This window comes from Oncorhynchus mykiss, chromosome 2 (genome assembly GCF_013265735.2).
Source record: "Oncorhynchus mykiss isolate Arlee chromosome 2, USDA_OmykA_1.1, whole genome shotgun sequence".
NCBI lineage: Eukaryota > Metazoa > Chordata > Actinopteri > Salmoniformes > Salmonidae > Oncorhynchus > Oncorhynchus mykiss.
The window spans coordinates 70,402,581-70,428,120 of record NC_048566.1 but is presented as its reverse complement, the minus strand read 5'-3'; the positions used below and the strand labels follow the sequence as shown (position 1 = coordinate 70,428,120).

Here is a 25,540-nt window from a genome sequence, read left to right as displayed (position 1 = left end):
TCCATGCTATCTCTGTCTGTGATTCTAGTCCTGAATGTACTTTTCTGGATTTCTCCTTCAAACCAGGCATATGCTTTAAATTTGTTAGTCCCATACAATGTGACTTATTTGCACACACTGAATGCCCTGATTGCTATAGTTATGTCTGATTTAGTCATTGTATATTTTCAGCAGGATGATTTTATTAACCAGAGGTGACCTCAAGCCCATCCCAGATGTGTGAAGGATCCTTGTCATCAGAGCTCTTGTTGTCTGTAGATTGCTGTGGAATGCTGTAGAGTGCTCGCCTGCTGGTGCAGGAAGCATCATTTCCTTTCCCCGTTGTGTCATTATAAATGCCTCAATCACCGTGGCAACTGGAGCACCAGCATACTTTCTTGCTCCAGCAGCCCTCATATTGCTACAGATGAAGGATCCTAATTTGATCACTATTTTGATGCTGAGAACTCTCCTGCACAGCAGGAAAATACAAACTTGTAGTATATTTTCAATAACCAAAAATATTGTATTTTCACCTTTTTGAAGCTGGTGTATAAAACCGGAAGTAAAAGATACAAAAAAGAAACTTAAGAACGAGAAGCATAGAAATAGAGCACATAGAACAGATCTGCCGCTTCTTAAACTTGCTTTCATCGAGAATGGCAGGTCTATAACTCACATGTCTATGTGAATTTGGTCAGGCCATTACATATTGCAGCCTTAATTATAATCCTTATCATAATTCACACTTCCTGTTGCTGCAGGATTATTTTTCTACTGTAATATAGCAGACTGGTTCAAATTAAGATCCTTCATCTGTACAGTATCTGGTGCTGTATGAAAGATAATCCAGGGTCTCAACCCACATTCAGACACATCTGCGTTGTCTGTTCATCATTATGCACCAATGTACACTCAGTAAGACATTTGTCGGAAGGAAACTGCTATACAATACAGTGTTTCACTCCACTCCCATCGGATAGATGAGAAACACCACAGAATGTGAATTTTACATGAGTTTTCAATAGTTGCAGTCCATAACTTACTCTGTGATTGAGGCATTTATAATGACACAACGGGGAAAGGAAATGATGCTTCCTGCACCAGCAGGCGAGCACTCTACAGCATTCTACAGACAACAAGAGCTCTGATGTCAAGGATCCTTCACACATCTGGGATGGGCTTGAGGTCACCTCTGGTTAAAATCATCCTGCAGATGATATACAATGACTAGATCAGGCATAACTATAGAAATCAGGGCATTCAGTGTGTGCAACTGAACCCAAAAACAATATTTTGGTTTTTGTTTCATTAGTCTGTTGTTGATATAGTCCCAAAATGTTTTGTATGTCATCAAGCTGAAATATATGCTGTCTTTCCGTATTTTGAAAGTTATACATTTTGAAAACTTGATTGCTGACATTCAAAACATTTTGGCACTAGGTTATCAATGGACTAATGAAACAAATACCAAAATATCGTTTTGGGGTGTTATTTTCCTTTAATATGTGATTGTAAATATAGCTCTGTAATACAGTGATGGGTTTTTCTGGGCTTGACATTTTCCTGCAGTCAGAGATGCTCATCTCTGATTAAAATCTCTGTGATTCTATATGAAATGTTATCTAAGGCCGTTCCACATTATACTATGTGATAGCTACCCTCTCTGCAGTGTAACATTTTAATCTACAGATCTGTGAGTATATTAGCTAGCTAAGCGATATAGCGTCTCACTACAGCTCGGCATTTAACACCATAGTGCCCTCCAAGCTCGTCATCAAGCTCGAGACCCTAGGTCTCGACCCCGCCCTGTGCAACTGGGTACTGGACTTCCTGACGGGCCGCCCCCAGGTGGTGAGGGTAGGCAACAACATCTCCACCCCGCTGATCCTCAACACTGGGGCCCCTCAAGGGTGCGTTCTGAGCCCTCTCCTGTACTCCCTGTTCACCCACGACTGCGTGGCCACGCACGCCTCCAACTCAATCATCAAGTTTGCGGACGACACAACAGTGGTAGGCTTGATTACCAACAACGACGAGACGGCCTACAGGGAGGAGGTGAGGGCCCTCGGAGTGTGGTGTCAGGAAAATAACCTCACACTCAACGTCAACAAAACTAAGGAGATGATTGTGGACTTCAGGAAACAGCAGAGGGAACACCCCCCTATCCACATCGATGGAACAGTAGTGGAGAGGGTAGTAAGTTTTAAGTTCCTCGGCGTACACATCACAGACAAACTGAATTGGTCCACCCACACAGACAGCATCGTGAAGAAGGCGCAGCAGCGCCTCTTCAACCTCAGGAGGCTGAAGAAATTCGGCTTATCACCAAAAGCACTCACAAACGTCTACAGATGCACAATCGAGAGCATCCTGTCGGGCTGTATCACCGCCTGGTACGGCAACTGCTCCGCCCACAACCGTAAGGCTCTCCAGAGGGTAGTGAGGTCTGCACAACGCATCACCGGGGGCAAACTACCTGCCCTCCAGGACACCTACACCACCCGATGTCACAGGAAGGCCATAAAGATCATCAAGGACAGCAACCACCCGAGCCACTGCCTGTTCACCCCGCTATCATCCAGAAGGCGAGGTCGGTACAGGTGCATCAAAGCTGGGACCGAGAGACTGAAAAACAGCTTCTATCTCAAGGCCATCAGACTGTTAAACAGCCACCACTAACATTGAGTGGCTGCTGCCAACACACTGACCCATTCCAGGCACTTTAATAATGGGAATTGATGGGAAATGATGTAAAATATATCACTAGCCACTTTAAACAATGCTACCTAATATAATGTTCCCTACATTACTCATCTCATATGTATATGTATATACTGTACTCTATATCATCTACTGCATCCTTATGTAATACATGTATCACTAGCCACTTTAACTATGCCACTTTGTTTACATACTCATCTCATATGTATATACTGCACTCAATACCATCTACTGTATCTTGCCTATGCCGCTCTGTACCATCACTCATTCATATATCTTTATGTACATATTCTTTATCCCCTTACACTTGTGTCTAAAAGGTAGTAGTTTTGGAATTGTTAGCTAGATTACTTGTTGGTTATTACTGCATTGTCGGAACTAGAAGCACAAGCATTTCGCATTTCGCATAGTTTGACAGTTTGAAGGGAACTGCATTGTTAACTGTAATAAATGGGTAATAAAGCAGCAATAAAAGTATAATTCATGACCACCTTAGTTACTTCAGGTTTTATTAACTTCTCAACTAGTAGCTAACTACTGGAACTACACACTACTTTTTTTGAAAAAATAAAATATAGATGAAGTAAAGAAGAATTTCCTTTATTTTTGGGCATTAGACCTGCCTAATTCTTCCTTGAAACACTTTTTGTGTGCCTAATTGTAACTTTTTGTGTTTTATAGGCTAAATTACACCTTCTGTTAACATCTGACTCCAGAGTAATTTGTCCTTGCAACTTGTAGTCAATGACATTTTAGATATAGATATGATAATTTTTCACTAAGTAGTTTGGATGTAGTTAAGTACTTTTTCAAAGTAAGCTTAGTTAAGTAAACTGTATTATTATTAAGGGTAGCTGTAGTGTAGCTTAACTTATTTCAGTGTGAAGTCATTGGTAGCTTGGTAAACTATGTTTTCAGAGTAACTTCCCCAACACTGATATTCATTCAGTTTAGTGATCAATTGTCATCAGAACAGTATCAAGGCAAGTCTTGAGTCGGATTAAAAGAAACATGCATCGTGTCTGTACAGTTGCAAATAAGAAATGTGAGTTGGAAAAAAAACTGCCCACCTGGGTGTGTGCAGTGCAGAGTAGGGTGCCTCTGTTCCACTGTTCCAGTGCAGTTTAGGCTTAACACTAATCCACTTGTGGTTCTTGTGTTTTGGTTCTTGTTGCAGACAGTTTGGTTTGACCTGCATCAGAGGCTAACAGACACTGATGGCACAGCCAGCGCAGTAAGTAGCATATTTATGCCTGAGAGCCTGGTAGGGGGGCACGGTTTGGCTGTGGGGGGTTTGCTGCTCCACCCCTAGCTACCCCTCACGACCCCCAAGCTGGGAGCTCCATTCTGAAGCTCCCAGCTTGCACAGAGAATCATTGGCATCTCATATCCACCTCCTTTCAAGCAGAAAGCAGCCAAGAAGATTACTTATCTCCTGCATGAAAAGCATGATTGCATGTTATCTATCTTTTCTTATCAAAGTGGTCAGACTCAGTGCTTGAGTTCAAATTATGTATTTTAAGTGCCTCCCATGGGTGGTTATTTGACCCTGAAACCTCCGGGGAAGCATACTGTTCATATTGTTGTGGCCTCATGCTTCCATATTTTTTTTATTTTTGTACCTTTATTTAACTAGGCAAGTCAGTTAAGAACAAATTCTTATTTTCAATGACAGCCTAGGAACACTGGGTTAACTGCCTGTTCAGGGGCAGAACGACAGACCTTGTCAGCTCAGGGATTTGAACTTGCAACCTTTCGGTTACTAGTCCAACTCTCTAACCACTAGGCTACCCTGCCGCCCCATATTAACAATTGTTAAACAGTTTGAACAGTTTCCTACAGTATAGTTAAGTTATTTATCTTTCAATCCGAAACATGCTTAACAAAAAAATAAAATACTCATATGTCGCTATACAGTTTGTGTAGTCTGCAACAAGCATACTCTCCAAATGGTATTATGCTCCTATGACCCTTTCATTATTATTTTTTACTGATTAGGCAAAAGTTTCTCCATCTGGTTCTTGAAATATATATCCCTCCGTCAGCATGCCTGTATGAGATGTGGATGCAGTGGCCTGTAGAACTGTCAGTATGAGAAAGATGGAGAGATGGCAGTTCACACAGGGACAATCAGAGGTTTGATGGATCTGAGGAATAATACAGGGACTGGTGTCTTTATCTGCGCATCAGTGCAGTTCCCTTGCTCACTCCTAGGGTCCTACTGCAGCAGTCCACTGGCAGCACCTGCTCTGAATCTGAATCAAGCCACCCGGATTCTGCCTCTGATTGACTTCTGCCTTATTGATGCTTGAGGGATCCAAGCAAATTGAATCATTCCTTTTCTCCCATTAATCATTATCAGTGTCTAGAGCTATCATTTGCTCTCACAAATAGGATTAGAGCAAGCTTCACCTGTCAGCTGGGCCAGTCTGATTGGTGTGGGGCTGCATTTGCGTTTGTGTGCCCAAAGCTCAATAGGGGCACATTAGTAGGCCCGACGGGTATTCTTAAAGTGGGAATGAAGATTGAACCTTTTGACCCACCATACTCTCAGCAGGGTTTTCTTAGTGCTGTGCGCACTACTGCAAGTGATTCACTCAGCATACAATCAAGAATAGAAAGATTGAATCTAAAGTAATGTTTTCTACAACAACATGCACAGTTGACAGAGTTCACCATCCACATTTGAAATGCCTTGAAACAGCTTATCCTTGCTTGTAATTGCTCTTATAAAGCATTTTGTATGGCATTTTGATATTAATGCATTGCTGTATGTGTATTATGCAGTGTTCCTTAATGCAAATGCCTGAATCGTTCCAGTAATTTCCCCCTCCTCTCCAGCACCCAGGTCACACATACACTACCGTTCAAAAGTTTGTGGTCACTTAGACATTTCCTTGTTTTTGAAAGAAAAGCACATTTTTGGCCCATTAAAATAACATCAAATTGATCCGAAATACAGTGTAGACATTGTTAATGTTGTAAATGACTATTTTAGCTGGAAACAGCTGATGTATTATGGAATATCTACATAGGTGTACAGAGGCCCATTATCAGCAACTATCACTCCTGTATTCCAATGGCACGTTGTGTTAGCTCATCCAAGTTTATAATTTTAAAAGGCTAATTGAGCCTTAGAAAACCATTTTGCAATTATGTTAGCACAGCTGAAAACTGTTGTTCTGATTAAAGAAGCAATAAAACTGTCCTTCTTTAGACTAGTTGAGTATCTGGAGCATCAGAATTTGTGGGTTTGATTACAGGCTTAAAATGTCCAGAAACAAATAACTTTCTTCTGAAATTCGTCAGTCTATTCTTGTTCTGAGAAATTAAGGCTATTCCATGTGAGAAATTGCCAAGAACCTGAAGATCTGGTACAACGCTGTGTACTACTCCCTTCACAAAACAGCACAAACTGTCTCTAACCAGAATAGAAAGAGGAGTGGGAGGCCCCAGTGCATAACTGAACAAGAGGACAAGTACATTAGAGGGTCTAGTGGCAGCTGGCAGCTTCATTAAATAGTACCTGCAAAACACCAGTCTCAACATTGACATATGAAGAGGCGATTCCGGGAAGCTGGCCTTCTGATCAATTTGATGTTATTTTAATGGACAAAAAAATAGCTTTTCTTTAAAGAACAAGGACATTTATAAGTGACCCCAAACGTTTGAACAGTAGTGTAGAAATGAGACTAGGGTCTGATTATTAGCTCTTTGATATCCCTTAGTCTCTATTTAATTACATGCTTCCAATGTATTGTGCCACAGCTAATGATGCTCAGGCTTCTGTTGTCTTGCTGTATTGTGATTTTCAATAGTCAAGCATTTCCATTTTACATATTGATTTCCTGCTTAGAAATTGCAACGTTTTCTACATGTTTGCCTAGAGGGGGTGGCAATGTTGGAAAATATTTTTTCATTTTTCTTTTATTTACTTAAAATGGGGGTGTGGTGCATGCCCTCAAGAAGCACTCGGCATGCAGCAACCCCATTATTGAGACTGATTTATCTGGATTGACTGTGACGAAAACAAAAGTCCAGTCTGCCTTACCTGAAAGACCACACTGTATTTCTCCTTCCATTATCCAGTTCAGAGTGATATACTGTACCTGGGACAGAGCAGTGCTGCAGACCTGAGTTATCTGACCTAACTTCAGACAGTACAGTGGATACTGTGTATAGCACTGACCACAGTGGTACTTCTGACTGACCTTTTTCACCCTGGGTGCAGCCTGGGTAGTACATATTTTCATCCACTCTCCAATTGTTTGTTCCATAATGTGAAACTCAACAGCTATGTGGTGAGGAATCGGTGCATTAGAGGGACTGAACAGTAGTTATTGCTCACTGTAGCCTTGTGGGAGTGACCAGTGCTCAAACATGCACTGTCTCCATCGGGAGAGAGTCAGTGTGAACGCATCATTGCTCTTGTACATCATACCACAGTGTATCTATTGTGTCAGCAGTTTCTTTAAGGGTTTTGAATGCATTTTCACAGTTGTTAATAGTCTCCTAGACCACACACAGCTTTATTTTATATTGGCAGACCTGAAATCACTGGCCCTTGTCGATACAACCACTGTGCCATGAGGGATGGGGAGAAAGGCACAAGGAGAGAGAATCATTGGAGAAAGACATGCAGCATTGCTCATTTGGAGGGTGTTATGATGCGAAGGGATGCACCTCTACAGAAAGAGAATTGTCTCTCTAGAACAGGGATCCCCAACTGGCAGCATATGGGCCGAATTTGGCCCGCGGGTGGTTTTATTTGGCCCTCCAAAATGTTTTTATTTTTATATTTATTTTTCTTTCATTAATGGACATAAAAGACTGTAAAAACACCAGGAAATCAGCTCCAAGTGATTTTAATTTTGGAAATCTGTTCCCATTTATTCCCATGCATAATATAGAGACGTACAGTGCATTCAGAAAGTATTCACACCCCTTGACTTTTTCCACATTTAGTTGAGTTACATTCTGAATTTAAAATGGATTACATTTTGTTTTGTTTTTTGTCACTGGCCTACACACAATACCCCATAATGTAAAACTGCAATAATTGTGTATTACATGATTTTTGAATGACTGCCTCATCTCTGTACTCCTCAGTCGAGCAGTGAATTTCAAACACAGATTAAACCACAAAGACCAGGGAGGTTTTCCAACATCTCGCAAAGAAGAGCAGCTATTGGTAGATGGGTAAAAAAAAAGTTCAGTTATTGATTATACTTTGGATGGTTTATCAATTCACCCCTTTCCAATACAAAGATACAGGTGTCCTTCCTAACTCAGTTGCCGGAGAGGAAGGAAACCGCTCTGGGATTTTACCATGAGGCCAATGGTGACTTTAGAAAAAACAGTTACAGAGTTTAATAGCTATGATAGGAGAAAACTGAGGATGGATTAATAACATTGTAGTTACTCCACAATACTACCCTAATTGACAGAGTGAAAAGAAGAAAAATCAGCCAACGGCTGAATCCCAAGTGGCGCAGCGGTCTAAGGCACAGCATCTCAGTGCAAGAGCCGTCACTACAGTCTCTGATTCGAATCCAGGCTGTATCACATCCGGCCGTGATTGGGATACCCATAGGGCTGCGCACAATTGGCCCAGCGTCGTCCGGGTTTGGCCGGGGTAGGCCGTTATTGTAAATAAGAATTTGTTCTTAACTGACTTGCCTAGTTAAATAAAGGGTGGGGTATTCTCCAGTTTCCATGTCAACGGTGCAATTCTGGGATTCCCCTCTGAGTTCTTCCCCAACTTCTTCCATACCCTATGGGGGACACATTCCTGTACATACATTCAAACTCTCTCTCTTTCACACACACCCTCATATACACAGCCATGCACTATTATCTCATGATATATTCAATGGATTCATTACTGCCTTCATTATACCATGTATGCCTGCATATGTTCGTGTGCACATATATGCCTACATATAGATATTGCCCTGAGCCATACACACACACAAACCCTTGTACAATCCCACACAAACCCACAGACAGACAGAGAGAGAGAGAGAGTGAGAGAGACAGAGAGAGAGACACAGAGAGAGAGAGAGAGGGGCACACAATAAATAATGTAGGTAATAAAGAGAGAGAAGGGGGATGAATGGATGGATTTTAATACTGCCATTGATAAGGACTCTTGTATCTTTATTGCAGTGGTGGTCAAAATATTTCCTATCAAACTAGCTTATAGAGTCCATAACCATTTGTGAAATGTCCCCATTTTCACATCCAGTAATGATGACACTTTATAGATCTCCCCAACAGACAATTACTATTTTATAGAAACTCATGCTGAGATACACAGTTACAAGGATTTCTAGTTTTGTTTGTGTTTTTGTCTGTGCCACACGCTGTCTTGTTAAAACCAGCCTAGATGACAAATGAAAGGCACAAAATTGAATCAACTTTAATTTAGCATGATGGGCCTAGCCCTTATTTTAGGCAGCCTGGTAAATGCTGCATGTGTCTTGGTAATAGTTGATTTATTCTCCATCTGGAATGGAAGAGGAAATGTAATAATATTGCTCTGGTTTGAGGTAAGATGGGTAATTTACTGTTTCTGATTGAGTTTTGAATTTATTATCAGTTTTTGACCCATTTATTGCTCTGGTCCAGAGGGGATGATAACTGTAGTTTGGAATGGTCCTGTCAGACAGGAGTTTCTAATGGCTTCAATTAGTTTTTATCTTTCCCACCTGCTGAATCACCACATGTTGGACTCAGCTGCTTGCTAAATACAGTGCCTTGCGAAAGTATTCGGCCCCCTTGAACTTTGCGACCTTTAGCCACATTTCAGGCTTCAAACATAAAGATATAAAACTGTATTTCTTTGTGAAGAATCAACAACAAGTGGGACACAATCATGAAGTGGAGCGACATTTATTGGATATTTCAAACTTTTTTAACAAATCAAAAACTGAAAGATTGGGCATGCAAAATTATTCAGCCCCTTTACTTTCAGTGCAGCAAACTCTCTCCAGAAGTTCAGTGAGGATCTCTGAATGATCCAATGTTGACCTAAATGACTAATGATGATAAATACAATCCACCTGTGTGTAATCAAGTCTCCGTATAAATGCACCTGCACTGTGATAGTCTCAGAGGTCCGTTAAAAGCGCAGAGAGCATCATGAAGAACAAGGAACACACCAGGCAGGTCCGAGATACTGTTGTGAAGAAGTTAAGCCGGATTTGGATACAAAAATATTTCCTAAGCTTTAAACATCCCAAGGAGCACTGTGCAAGCGATAATATTGAAATGGAAGGAGTATCAGACCACTGCAAATCTACCAAGACCTGGCCGTCCCTCTAAACTTTCAGCTCATGCAAGGAGAAGACTGATCAGAGATGCAGCCAAGAGGCCCATGATCACTCTGGATGAACTGCAGAGATCTACAGCTGAGGTGGGAGACTCTGTCCATAGGACAACAATCAGTCGTATATTGCACAAATCTGGCCTTTATGGAAGAGTGGCACGAAGAAAGCCATTTCTTAAAGATATCCATAAAAAGTATTGTTTAAAGTTTGCCACAAGCCACCTGGGAGACACACCAAACATGTGGAAGAAGGTGCTCTGGTCAGATGAAACCAAAATTGAACTTTTTGGCAACAATGCAAAACGTTATGTTTGGCGTAAAAGCAACACAGCTGAACACACCATCCCCACTGTCAAACATGGTGGTGGCAGCATCATGGTTTGGGCCTGCTTTTCTTCAGCAGTGACAGGGAAGATGGTTAAAATTGATGGGAAGATGGATGGAGCCAAATACAGGACCATTCTGGAAGAAAACCTGATGGAGTCTGCAAAAGACCTGAGACTGGGACGGAGATTTGTCTTCCAACAAGACAATGATCCAAAACATAAAGCAAAATCTACAATGGAATGGTTCAAAAATAAACATATCCAGGTGTTAGAATGGCCAAGTCAAAGTCCAGACCTGAATCCAATCGAGAATCTGTGGAAAGAACTGAAAACTGCTGTTCACAAATGCTCTCCATCCAACCTCACTGAGCTCGAGCTGTTTTGCAAGGAGGAATGGGTAAAAATTTCAGTCTCTCGATGTGCAAAACTGATAGAGACATACCCCAAGCGACTTACAGCTGTAATCGCAGCAAAAGGTGGCGCTACAAAGTATTAACTTAAGGGGGCTGAATAATTTTGCACGCCCAATTTTTACGTTTTTGATTTGTTAAAAAAGTTTGAAATATCCAATAAATGTCGTTCCACTTCATGATTGTGTCCCACTTGTTGTTGATTCTTCACAAAAAAATACAGTTTTATATCTTTATGTTTGAAGCCTGAAATGTGGCAAAAGGTCGCAAAGTTCAAGGGGGCCGAATACTTTCGCAAGGCACTGTAATGAAGAAAAACAACCAACTGTAGATTTAAACAGTTTGATTGCGTTGTCACAGTCCCAATGTCACATATCAGAATAATGTTAGGCATAATTTAAATGAATGTATTGTATAGCAATCACCGAATCAGTGACAAATACATACAGCATATTATATGAATTATACTTTTTTAAACAGAAAGAACATGATTTAATGACAGGAGTTGGCGAAGGAGTTAGGGTTGTGGTTGAGGCTAGGATTAGGGTTGAACGGGGATGTTGACATGAAGTTAAGGTTAGGGTTGTGGTTGAGGGTTAGGGTTGAACAGGGAAGTGGACATGAAGCTAGAGTTATGGTTATGCCAAGATTAGGATTAGGGTTATGCAAAATTAGGATATAGGGTTAAGGCTTGGTTCTAACTAACAACTGCTGCATCCAAAACAGTTATTTTGCAAAGATCACAACCAAATGTTATCTTAGCGACTGTTCAAGCAAGAATCAAAACATCATTTTATGCATAGGAATACCCCAAAAAGTGGTTCTCGCAGATGGCGATGGCTTTCTTACTGCCGCCAAGAGTCGCACGCATCCGTGCGTGACGGCAGCGTGTCGTGTACTGAAAAAGGGTCTACACCATGGATATACAGAACACTACAAGCACTCCATAGAGCAGGGTTCCCCAACTTGTGGCTCGTGGGATGAGTTTGGGTCACTGTTTTCTTTTTTTGGCTGAGCGAAAAAGAAAAAAAAAAATATATAATTTATTTTCATTGTTAGATGGGAAATACTGTAAAAACACCAGAAAATCAGTTCCAAATGATTTACATTTAGGAAATCTGTTCCCAAGTATTCCCACTCATAATAGAGAGATGTGATTGTATAAACATGGAAGCAAGGTTTGAAATTACTATGTTTTAGTCAAATATATGTTTGGGCTTCTTGCTGTCAAATTGCAGTCTACTACTAATTAGAAATTATGTTCCGGCCCCCCGACCATCCGCTCAAGAAAGAATCGGCCCCACAACTGAATCTAGTTGATGATCCCTGCCATAGACCATTCCCATCACATTGTATTTTTTATATATATTTTTTTTAATTCAAATTTTACAAAATGTACATCAAAGATTTTACCATATTCCAACAACCCTCTCTTCCTCCCTCCACGCAACACATCCAGCCCCAAAAACCCAAGTCCCTTCCCTACCTCTCCGCCCTACCTCAGTCCACCCACCTCGATTCCCTGTGACAGATGTCATGGTGAGACATGACATCTATCACACTCATCATTTACATTTGGATATATTTCAAACAATCTGGATTTGGAAAAATACACTTTATGTAAAACCTTAAATTGTTTGAGACCAAGACGAGCACGAGATGTAGTGGAGCGTACTCTATCAATCGTCTCATCCCACCACTCTTGTGTAAATTCAACACCTATTTCCCATTCCCAAGCAGATTTAGTTTTGTTGGTGAAGTGTTTATCCAATGACATAATACACAGATAGATCTGAGAAATTACTGCTTTCTGTCGCGGTAATCGAGTCAATATACCATCACAGGGTTGGCAAGGGGGTGGAGCAGGGAAGCCAGAAAATTGGGAGGAGACACAATGCCTAATTTGAAGGTAACGGAAAAAGTGAGATGGAGACAAAGAGTATTTAGAGACCAGTTTGGGATAACTGTAAAAAATCTATTTACGAAAAGTCTTGGAAGGACTTAATGCTTTCTCTCACTGGACAAGGAAATATATGATCTATTAGGGAAGCGGGGAACAAGTGATTCTTATCAATAGGATCCATAGTAGACGCAGAGGAGAATTTAAAATGCCGTCGAAACTGGTACCAAATCTTAAGTGTGGAAAGTACTGCAGGATTGCCAGTATAGCGAGAGGGGGATGCTGGGAGAGAAGAGCAGAGTAAAAAGCATGAAGAGAAGCAGAAATACAAGAATGTGCCTCTAGGTGGCAGCATGGGGTATCTGGAGCATGTAACCAGAATAGCAATTTCTGAAAGTAGGCTGCCCAGTAAGAGTGTAAAAAGTTGGGTAGTGCAAGCCCTCCACTAAACTTGCATCTCTGAAGTAAAGACCTCCTGACTCTGGGTACCTTTCCTCCCCAGATAAATGTGGTAACTAAATGTGTTAAACTTTTAAAAAAAAACTTTGATAAAAACCATGGAATCATTTGAAATAGATAACGGAATTTGGGTAAATCCTTTTTACAGCATTAATCCTTCCTATAAGTGATAGTGGTAAGCTACCCCATCTCTGAAAATCAGATTTCATTTGCGTAAGGAAGGGAGCAAAGTTTGCAGAAAAAAGAGCATGTAATGAACGAGTTACGTTCACTCCAAGGTATTTGAAACCAGAGTAGCTAAGCTGAAAAGCTGTAGCGCTGCTGGATTGATTTGAAAGCACTCACTGTTCTGGAGATTCAGCTTGTAACCGGAGAAAGAGCCAAAGTTCTCCAGAATAGAAAGGATAGAAGCTAAACAGGTTACAGGGTTATTTACAAAGAGAAACAAATCATCTGCATAACCTATGTTCAACTGCTTCCTGTATTACATATTGGAAAGAGGAGGATGCCCGTGAAGCTACTGAAAGGGGCTCAATGGCGACAGCAAATAACTAAGAGGAAGATGGGCAGCCTTGGCGTGTCCCACGTTCCAGGGCAAAATAATCTGTACGGGTGTCATTGGTACCGACGAGATGGATTCATGAGCTAAATTTGTCCCCAAATCCATTTTTTTTAAGAAAGCAAATAGGTACTATCATTCAATTCTGTCGAATGCCTTCTCTGCATCTAGGGAGATTGCCACCTCAGGGGTGTTGAACATTTGTTTTGAATAAATTATGTAAAACAGTGTCCGAATATTTAAAAAATTAATATCTGTCCTTTATAAAAAACGGTTTGTTCCTGTGATATGAGTCCTGGTAAGACTACTTCCAGACGCCTCGCTTTCACCTTCTCAAGCACCTTTACATCCACATTAAGGAGGCTGTCACGGTCGTCCTCCTCTTCATCTGAAGAGGAGAGTCGAGATGGATCGGAGGACCAAAATGCGGCATGGTATGTGCTCATCATGAATTTTAATTTAAAAAACACTGAACACTGAAACACTATACAAAACAATAAACAAAATAACAACCGTGAAGCTAATGCGAACTGTGCTGAAACAAGCCATCAACATAGACAATCACCCACAAACAAACAGTGCAACCCAGGCTACCTAAGTATGATTCTCAATCAGAGACAACTAATGACACCTGCCTCTGATTGAGAACCATACTAGGCCGAAACATAGAAATCCCCAAATCATAGAAAATCAAACATAGACAGCACACCCCAACTCACGCCCTGACCATACTAAATAATGAATACAAAACAAAGGAAATAAAGGTCAGAACGTGACAGAGACTTAGGAGCCTAAATGAAGAACAGGAAGAACAGGGTCTTTCCCCTTCTTAAGGAGAAGCGCTATTGAAGCCTGTGTTAGGGTAGGTGGCAGTGAGCCACGTTCAAGTGACTCGTTATACATAGATAAAAGTAAAGGGGCTAACTTGGTATGGAATTTCTTAAAGAACTCAGTTGGAAACCCATCCGTTCCTGAAGCTTTGCTGCTCTGCATTGGCTTGATAGACTGAATAACTTTTCTTCAAGGCTGAGAGGAGAATATTGGTCATCTGCAGTTTCAGCCTCAACTGTGGGAGTCTCCAGTTCACCCAAAAATGTAGTCATATTGGCAGTATCTGATGGAAATTTAGACGTATACAGGGAGGTGTAGAAAGATTTGAAGGTGTAATTTAGGTCAGAAATCAAGTTATGAGAGGAATCTTTAATTTGGTGAATCAGACGGGTAGTAAGTAGCGCAGCGTTTTAATTGGTGTGCAAGCAGACAACTTGCTCTGTTGCCATGTCCATAGAAGATATCACGTGAATGCAATAGTAATCGTTCTGCATCTGCGGTGAACAAGAGATTGAATTCCTGATTGTAAGTTCAAGCGTTGCTTATATAGCTCTGGGGATAGCGTCAGGGCATATCGATGGTCTAAGTCAAGGATGACTTTAATGAGATGTTCTAGTTTAACTTTCCGAGTTTTGTTTAAATGAGAAGAATAAGAAATGTTTTCTCCTCTTTTATTTTTATTTTTTTATTTTACCTTTATTTAACCAGGTAGGCAAGTTGAGAACAAGTTCTCATTTACAATTGCGACCTGGCCAAGATAAAGCAAAGCAGTTCGACAGATACAACAACACAGAGTTACACATGGAGTAAAACAAACATACAGTCAATAATAAAGTATAAACAAGTCTATATACAATGTGAGCAAATGAGGTGAGAAGGGAGGTAAAGGCAAAAAAAGGCCTTGGTGGCAAGGTAAATACAATATAGCAATTAAAACACTGGAATGGTAGTTTTGCAATGGAAGAATGTGCAAAGTAGAAATAAAAATAATGGGGTGCAAAGGAGCAAAATAAATAAATAAATTAAATACAGTTGGGAAAGAGGTAGTTGATAGGGCTAAATTATATGTGGGATCTAAGATAGAGAAGAATGAGAGGTTGAGCTTGTCTGATTGGAAAAGAGAAAATGATCAATAGAAGTGGAGATAACGTTACAGAAGTCTGCATCAGACAGGAGAAGAGAACCGAAGTTTGTCCTGACAGGACTATGTCGAGGGCTAAAGGTCTATGGTCAGAAATTACAATGGATAAATATTCAGAAGAGGTGACATTTGGGTGTAACTTATGATCAATAAAGAAATAGTCAATATGAGAAAAAAATTGGCGTACATGTGAAAAGAAAGAATAATCTCTTGCCTGGGGATTCTGAAACCTACAGGGATCTGTACACCCATTCTGGACCATAAAATCTGAGAAGGACTTTGACATAGCAGAAGGAGACATAGTTTTGGGGTTGGAGCGGTCTAAAGCCACTCTAATAACACAATTCAGATCCACGCCAAATATCAAAAGATGGGTGGTCAGAGAAGAGATTTTCCCAAGCAACCCATTGCAAATTCAACATCATCAAAATTTGGAGCATATACATTGACCACTACTACAGGTGTTTGCCAAATGGTGCCAGTTATGATTAAATATCTCCCAATACTGCCTGAAATAACATTAGTAGTAGAGAAATATATTATTTTACTAACCAAAATTGCAACACCTCTGGCTTTGGAGTTAAAGTCTGAGTGGAAAACCTGACTGAACCTGGAGTTTTGTAGCCTTGAATGATCTTTAATGCATAAATGGGACACTTGTAAAAAAATACCTTTTAGCTTTTTCAAATGGGAGAAAACTCTTGACAGGATTATTCATTGTCTTGGTATTCAAGGATAAAAACGTTCTTGGATTAGGCCTACCTATTTCAATATTACTATTATTAGCGTTGTTAGCCATCTAAAATATTGAAAGGAAAAAGTTGTGAAAACAAACCAAGTATTTGAAAAAATAACAGAGAAAACTGATGAAAAAAGCTAATCTTTTTTTTTTTAATTGAAAGGACCAAAAAAGGTCACTCCCCCTCCCACCCAAATCCGAAGTCTCCTTCCCCAGCGAATAGAGACAGCAGATTGACGTTTGCGCAGCTTCGGTACATATAAACAGAAACCCTTCCTTTCCTAACGCGGAGAGGCTCCATAGCACGAGTAGTGAAACACATTTGAAAAGAAATTCACAAAATGGTAAAGTAGGTCAACAGATAACCAAAACAAGGTCAGAAAACCCCATAACAGTAAAACAAAACCGTCCTGACTCGGGGAGTCTTCAATCAGTGCAACATGTGCAATGTCTCGTAAGGATGGCCAAATAAGTGTCCCGCAGTATGTTGCCCTTTTACAAAAAAGAAAAGGGGCAGAGTGTCTGTACATGTACAAATGATCAATGGGGTGTAATAAAGTGGTGAAAAGACCTTCAGTAAGTATCTATATTAAAAATCTAGGAAAGCTCTGCAAAAGCCTGGAATTGTAGCTATGCATTGCTACGCTAGCCATCTAGACAAATAAAAAGGACCTCCCAAACGTGTTGCATAAATAACAACCACACATGACAGTATTAGTCATTTTTATTAGGGTTCAATAGTGTTTCTGCAGAGTAGAAAAGGAATGGCAACAGGGGAAAATGTCCCTGCCATAAAAATCAAAACATACCTTCGACTTGGAGGGTAGGCTAGGTTATGCATGCTAACTGGCAAAAGAGTAGGTCATAGATCCAAGGAACGGCTCAGAAGTGACAGTCGAACCGACGCTGGGCATCCTCGTGGGAGTCAAACTGTAGCTTGTTGTCTCCGCCCACTGGGGAGGGGCCAATGGGCTCTGTTCAGCTTTGGGGGTGATGGAACTATGGCAGGACCAGCACCTCCACAAAGAAGTCTGACATGAACTTAACTGAGTCCCCTCCTTCAAGTTTCTCTGGTATACCAAAAACCCAAAGATTGCAATGGCGAGAAAGGGATTCCAGGTCATCAGTCTTGTCAATCAGCTTTTCGTTTTCGGAGCTCAGACGGCTGACCATTTTCTCGAGGGCTACTATGCGGTCACTGTAGTCACACAGGTCATGTTCAAAGCCGCCAAGTCGTTCATCTGCAGTGGCTCGGACACCATCCAGGACGGTGGAAAAGCGGGGCCCAGAGCAGCATCAATGTCAGTTTTGAGCTGGGTGGCAATGGTAGCTGTAATTTCTGAGACCAGAACCGTATGGAGGTTCTGACGATCTGTGTGGAGTGTGACCACATGAGAATCCGTAACTGTTGGACTGGAGTCGGCGCCATTACCATTCACGTTTGCCATCACGGTTGAAACGTTAGTTACAGGTCTTCTGCGCCTCAGATCGTGTGACATTTGAATCAAAAAGGTAACTTACGAACTCATCAATCAAATCTGATATGTAAGAAAGTTGAATGCAAAGTAAAAATGTGGCAAATTTAACTAATGCGCACAAGCCTCGTCCACAAACCTCTTCTCCACTCACATGCTAAACCAGGAGCCCCCATCACATGATCAAATGGATTTCCTTACCTATTTTTCTGCTTTTATCTCCCTCTTTTTCTCAACCCCTCACTTTTTACTTCTGTCTATCTTTCTTTCTTTCTGTCCAGTCTCTGTACCTGATTCGTCAGGAAATGACGGTATCCCAGAAGCAGCTGGGAGAATTCTGTGAGGCCCTGAAGCAGTACCTGAAGAATGTCTCTGCTGAAAGAGACTGCTTCCAGTGAGTCCACCTATTTAACTTTATCTGTGTATCTTTCATTGTCCATCTCACACAATACCTTTCATGACCATTTGTCCACTGTGCGTGTTTTTCTACCTGGCTGATGTATTCACAACCTAACTGGTTATCTACCAGTGGAGGCTCTTCAGAGGAGGAAGGGGAGGACCAACCTCCTCAGTGAATTTCATTTTTTTTTAAGTACAACATTGAAAAAGTTATCCTTTTTAGATTAAACTATACTAAATATATTCACGTCACCAAATAATTGACTAAAACACTGTTTTGCAATGAAGGTCTTCAGTAGTCTCAACAGCACTCTGTCGGGTAGCACCATGGTTTAGCCGGAGGACAGCAAGCTTCCTTCCTCCTCTTGGTACATTGAATTCAATACCAAACCTAGGAGGCTCTTGGTTCTCACCCCCTTCCATAGACTTACACAGTAATTATGACAACTTCCGGAGGACGTCCTCCAACCTTTCAGAGCTCTTGCAGCATGAACTGACATGTAGTCCACTCAATCAAAGGATCAGAGAATGAATCTAGTACGGAAAGAATAAGCACAGCTAGCTAGCACAGCAGTGCATACAATGTGGTGAGTAGTTGACTCAAAGACAATAGTTGAATAAATGAGTTTATTCAAAAATGAAGGAGAAGCAAGAGAGAGAGAGAGTGTAATTTTTTTTTCACTTTCAGTTTCACTTACTTAGATAGCAAATGCAGCTGGCTAGTATAGTTACTCAAATACCCAGCTTAAACAGAGGGATGCTATGTTAGCTAGATGGCTGTGACTATCCAACACAACACTGGAACTCTTCCAAGTCAAGGTAAGCTTTTGGATTTATTAATTTATTGCCGGTGCAGCAGCTTACTGCCTATACACTGTAACGTTACTGCATGATTGTAGCGGGTTTACTAACACATTAGTTCTATTAGCTATGTTGACTAGGAAGTTACTTTAGATAATATGTAGGCTGTGTGTAGCGGTTATGACATGGTTTGGCTAGAGTTTTTTTTTTGCCTGGTCACAAACAGATGATGATGTGTTGTTCATTGAAGTCCACAAACGAAGGGAAAAGGTGCATTTGTCCAATATAAACTCTTGTTTGCAACTGATGAATGATTACACCCTAGATAAGCTAGATGCAGGCAAGAGTGTGCAAGGCAATATTGAATGTGTCACTGTCCATCATCAAATTTTTCTCTCGACCTGTGTGCACTTACGTTGTAAACTTCATTCTTAGGCTAGGTTGTAGCAACCTCGTGATGGGTATAGGGAAAATTGTAGTGTCATGACGTAGCCTAAACCTATCGATGTTACATTGAACTGGGTGAATGGAATATGCATGACAGTCATCCAACATGCTGTAATAGAAATAAGGTCATGCTCATGAAAAACAAATGGTCCTCCCTCATCATAAACAGCACTGATTGCCACTGTTATCTACTGACCATGCTCAAGTACTTTACCAATCTTCAATATACAGCTTAATATTGTGAGACAGATGCCCTGACAGAAGCCTTTTCAAAACTCAAATACACTACAAGTTCTAAAAGTAAAGTACTCCTGCAACAGGGTGATCAAATGAAGATCCTACATCTGTAATGCTTATTTTGTCACAATGCTCCGCAAGGTACTAATCTCATCTCAAAGTATAATGGCAGGAAGGCTCGGGGAGGAAACTCAGAGGGAGCATGATTAGATATTAGAAAATAATGGACAAATAAGTCAACATTGCTGATAGGGAGAGACAGAGCGCCTCTGAGTGCTGGTGTGTACAGGTTATGGATGGTTGAGGGAGCCTCTGGCAGAGAAAGGATGTGCTGGGGACTGAAGAGGCAATCAGACTGGATAAACCTGTTTAACACGCTGTTGTCCTCTGCCTCTCCGCAACCATCATCAACCAGGAGGAATCTCCATGTGACAAGGGACAATGAAATGGAAAATAGGGCTGAGCAGATTAGAGAAACCTGGACAGAGCCTCTCAGTTGGTCTTGCTCTGAGCTGAGGTAATGTACGGCAGCCTACTGCACAACCTCCAGTATGCTTTAGAGCACTGCTGCTGCCTGTAGCACAAATGTATCTTCTTTCCTATCAATGTAGCAGCAGATTCTCATGCCCAGGGTGTGTAAGACTCAGTTCAAAAGGACAAGTTCCTCTACAGTCGGTTTCAGAGCGACTCCCTGGAGCCAAGTTCAGAAAATAGGCTGGCTACTGTCATCAGCATTTTGTAGTCTCATCATAATACACTTAGGGATGGTGAATAATTGATCACTGAGGAATTGGGCTCTGACTCTGTACTGTGAATAGACTGTTTTCTTTCTCTCTCTCATTCTCACATTACCACTATTTAAGTCTGAAACTGTATTTTCCTCCCTCATGTCTCTACTATTGGTTCCTATAAGTGCTTCTACATGGTACGAATACATCCTGCAAATGATGCCATAAGAATATGTCCTCCTTTTTAAGTCCTTGAATTTACACATACACACAAACAACCCACAGACAAACACACAAACATTGACAAAGTTATGGGAAGGAAGCACACGTGTGGATGCACAGACACACACTCAAACACCCTCCCCTGGTGCGCATCTTTCTTTTAGATGGACACACATTGACTTGGACATGGGTTTTTTTTTTGGTTGAAGAATGTGAATGTGGAGCCTCGCACAGCAGCGGCCCGTCAAATAAAACAACGCAGTGGTCTGATCTAGATGTAACCTCAGACAGAGAGCTGTCAGCTGTAATAGAAGCATTCAGCAGGTCAATAAGATGTGTCAGGAGTCTCTCCAGTTGCGAGCTCCACTGTGATGGAAGGAAACAGAAAACCCAGCTCATACAGTAGAACTCTTCTACTCTACTAAACCCCTGAGACACAGGTCAGCCGTCTGAACCACTACTGCCCTCCAGTGGAGGATTTATGCGTGGGAGTGAGTGGAGCTGAAGTCAAGTAACTTTGGGCTTCTACTATAATGGTTGACTATGGGTGTCTATTATTATGGTTTATGTGGCGGGAAAGTGTTTCTGTGCTCAACTACCACACATCCCTCTCTGACATCTGTCTGCGTAAGCTTATTGGCAATTCACTGTTTTTATTAAAATATTTTATAGTTCTCCAATGTCATCTGCCCATTATTGACTTGCCAGTGTCTTACTCGCTCTCTCTTTTTGTATTCCTTTCTTCCTCAGTGTGACTGCAGTGCGGCTGCCAGATGGGCTCTCCTTCGTGGTGTATGAGTTCTGGGATGGAGAGGAGGAGTGGAAAAAGTAAGTTCTAGAATTGTGTCTCATTTGACATCTCACCCATCCCTCCCTCCCCCACATCTCCTGACCCTTCTTCTTATAATCCCCATAGGTACAATTTCCAGAAAATATGGAATCAATAATGCACAAAAAAAATTGTTTTTTGTTGTTTTTTTGGGGTTGTTGAATTTTACCCCTTTTTCGTGGTATCCAATTGTTTAGTAGCTACTATCTTGTCTCATCGCTACAACTCCCGCACAGGCTCAGGAGAGACGAAGGTTGAAAGTTATGCATCCTCCGATACACAACCCAACCAAGCCGTACTGCTTCTTAACACAGCGCACATCCAACCCGGAAGCCAGCCGCACCAATGTGTCGGAGGAAACACCGTGCACCTAGCAACCTTGGTTAGCACACACTGCGCCCGGCCCGCCACAGGAGTCGCTGGTGCGTGATGAGTCAAGGATATCCGGCCAAGCCCTCCCTAACCCGGATGACGCTGGGCCATTTGTGCGTCGCCCCACAGACCTCCCGGTTGCAGCCGGTTACGACAGAGCCTGGGCTCGAACCCAGAGTCTCTGGTGGCACAGCTGGCGCTGCAATACAGCGCCCTTAACCACTGCGCCACCCGGGGGAACTATGCACAATCATTTGACATGTTGGTGTCTACTATTTTGTAAGCACAGTTCTCATATGAGATATGTGTATTTTTTTTTACACAATTGGGTAGATGATTACAGAAGAGCCGTCATTGCTTAGTGTTTTTGTTTAAATGTTCATACAAAGCTAACATCTGGAATCAGACTTTGGTTAAGCAGACTCCAGAGGTACAGAGCTCGCGGCAGGAACCTATCTACAGCTATAGCCACTGAATAAAGCTGACATACTACTGTATAATTACTTATTGATGTTTTGGGGGATGTGCCGAGGCTGTAACGAGTCTCTATCTTTCAAGTTCTCTATCATCTATGGGGCGTAGGAGAACTGAAGGAGTGAGCGTGTGTGTATCTGCATGCATGGGTGTGTGAGTCTGTGTTTATATGTGATCTTATGCCCTCCACCTCTGTCCTCAGGCACCTCCAGGCTGCATCCTTCAAGGCCTTTCAACATGTTAAAGTTGACACTCTGTGCCAGCCTGAGGCTGTGTCCACTGTTGCTGTGCCAGGTTAGTCTCCTGAGAGAGAGCTGGCATAGAGCACAATCCCCTGCGTAATGCTGGCATAGTGCCGTATATCTGGGATGGGGAGCCCTGATAGCGATGGAACCTACTGGTGGAGAGAACTGTTTGAAGTAGAGCAGTCTGGGAAAACACATACCCTGATATTTATTATATTTACTTATTGTTATTGGTATGTCATAGACTTACCTCAGACAAACCTGAAAATATATGACATTCAATTTGAATTATATTATGCAGTGTATCATCATTGTTTTATCACATTGAGCAGAGAAACACTAGACCTGAGTGTGAAAGTGTTGTAAATGATGTATCTATTCCTGAGCTGCTTGTCTAACTGAACTCCCTCGCTCTCTCTCCCTGCAGCGGCCTGGTGCAGCCTGAGCAGAGACTGATGGGGGTGGGGACGCATCGCCTAAGTCCACAACACCCCCATCCTTAGCTCCCACATACCCCCTTTACCTCACTCTCACCCCCACAATCCCTCTTTCTCTCTTTTGTAAGTACATGTTTACACAGTGTCTGTTTGATATTGAGACTAAATGGAAGGCATCAATTGCAGTGAATATTAAACAGTGCATTAAAGCGAGATTACCGCCATCCAATGCATTTGTTCATTGTATCGTTCACCCTCAAGTCATTGTAGAAATGAGGTGAACAGTTAACCTGCTTTTGAGGCTCTAGTGCATGTCATCAATTTTGACTAAAAGACATGAACCTGCTGCTGCTGCTAATGACAGAGTAATAGAGCCCTCAACATTCATCTCTATCAAGCTGTGAAGGTTCGTTTTTTTCCGTTGTGTTAAAGAGTACTTGTATGAATCAGCAATGGATATATTAGCTGTTAAAGTCTAGTAAAATTATATGAAAACATGTTCTATTATAATTATATTTGTATTGACGTCTTTAGTGGTAAAGTGCAAAATTCTTCAGAAGAAGCGGTTACAACAAAAGCAGCGAAACTTGTGGTTTTGCTGCAGACAGTTTCCCTTTTGAACAACTAATCTCAAGCCTTAAACATCAGCATGGGGTTGAGGTTATAGGATTTCCAATAATGGAGTTGCTGCAGATCCAACTTCACAGGATCTTTTTTCTCTCAGGACCTTTAGTTCTGAAGCTTCTGGGCATGTTTCTTGACCTCTACTTCACACACTCATTTTTGTGGTCTCCTTACCTTCACATTTCTCACTGATGATAATTTGTCAAGTCCATGCAGCATCTGCATACCAACCATTTGATCGCAATCAGTTTCATGGGGATGTGCATTTAGATCTTGAGTTATAGTGTTGTTTTGAACGATGTACAGTGAGCAAATTTTAGAGCAGATGGTGTTACCTATACCATAGCCTACAGAGACTGTGCATAAAGTAGAGAATAAACACATGAGCAGGACATGATCCACACATGCACAGAATCTTTAGGACCTTTAGTCGAGGGAATAAAGATCTGGGAAAAGTCAGATCCGCAGCCATGGCCTTCCCATAAACGCAGAGTAATTTGATTTTAAGCCTCTAACGCACAGCCATAAATTACAATCACAATGTTCATTGCAATTGAGCAAAAAGGAGATGTTTCACATATCAAGCAAATGATAGTAACAGAAAATATATCAGAAAGAATGTTCACCCACCAACCCAGTTGAAGAACCTCTTGTGCACATCTAGGAGCATGACCAGTTTGTCCAACTCCAACAACCTGAAATCAACATGATCCAACAGACCCAGTCGAAAAGCACAATGTAAATCAATGAGATATAGCGATTACATATATTTAAAGTATGAGTGTATTACAAATTCTCAATAAAAGTGTTTTATCTATAAACAATAATGTATGAATCACTCATCTTGATCTACCTTTAGAGGGTGGAATCTTTCACCCACTTCTCCATTTAATTTCTTAGTTTGTCCTGTAAGCACATGCTGGTGGCAAGCTTGTCCTTAACCAATTGGGGGATATCAAACCCTCACTCCCCAGGATAAGATTATCATCTTAGATAATTACATGTAAGTAATAACTAAGACTGTCCTTGTTCACTGTAAAAATACAACTTTATTTACTTGGCTTTGATCATAACTAGGACCACCACTGAAATGAAAATCGCACATGTTCAGTTCCATCTCTGGTGCTAAGCCACATTGCGCTTTTCTTTGAGAGAACCCTGGACTTCTCCATGTTAATACACCCGTGATATTAATAAATAGCACGCCTTGGGCTTCATATTAGCCTCAGCATCAGTATTACAGAGCAAGAGCATGGCTCCCTTGTTGACATAGACTTATGTGGGGAAATTCTACTGGAAAGGTTTTCTATCCGTAGCTTCCGTTGGGTTCTGTATGAACAGGTCAGAGCCAGTCAGAAAATGCCAATTCTATTTCTGTAACATTCCTGGCTGTTCCCTAAACTGTGCAACCAAATATTTTCCCCATCTCTTGAGTGCATGTTAAAATGAATGTCCAGTAACTTATTTAATGTAGAATTTAGCCATGCTACTTTCACTGGGTTTTGTGGATTTCTTATTTGTCTTTTATAGTATTCCTATAAAAAAGGACAGACAAAACAAATATATATATATATATATATGAATAGAAAATGGCATACAGAATGAATATTCACTTTTATGGCAGTGTTTGGAGAAATGCTAATTCTTATACTTATGTATGTTTCAGTAAAATGGCTTTCTCTCTGAGTGTAGAGACTTATTGCAGGGATGCAAGTACCATATTTAGTCTTAAAACTGTTGAAATTCTAGATAATGTAGAATGATAAAACTCAATAAAATGGAAATAAACCATGAATCTGTTGCTTCATTGCTTTACATTTCTGGGAAAGCATGCACACAACATGTAGTATGA

At 41.2% G+C, this 25,540-nt stretch overlaps 1 protein-coding gene across 2 annotated transcripts in view; it reads left to right on the top strand.

Annotated features, from left to right (window-relative positions):
• LOC110495228 (N-terminal EF-hand calcium-binding protein 2) overlaps positions 1-25,483 on the top strand; it is a 144,092-nt gene extending 118,609 nt beyond the window's left edge. Inside the window, exons 9-13 of one of the 2 annotated variants that reach the window (XM_021570520.2) lie at positions 3,881-3,937; positions 18,155-18,267; positions 21,458-21,535; positions 22,585-22,676; positions 23,055-25,483. In XM_021570520.2, the coding sequence (XP_021426195.2) occupies positions 3,881-3,937; positions 18,155-18,267; positions 21,458-21,535; positions 22,585-22,676; positions 23,055-23,083 (369 nt within the window). In that variant the 3' untranslated portion in view covers positions 23,084-25,483. The remainder of the gene's footprint in view (positions 1-3,880; positions 3,938-18,154; positions 18,268-21,457; positions 21,536-22,584; positions 22,677-23,054) is intronic. The other variant, XM_021570521.2, reaches the window with a different exon arrangement.
• The last annotated feature ends 57 nt before the right edge of the window (positions 25,484-25,540 follow it).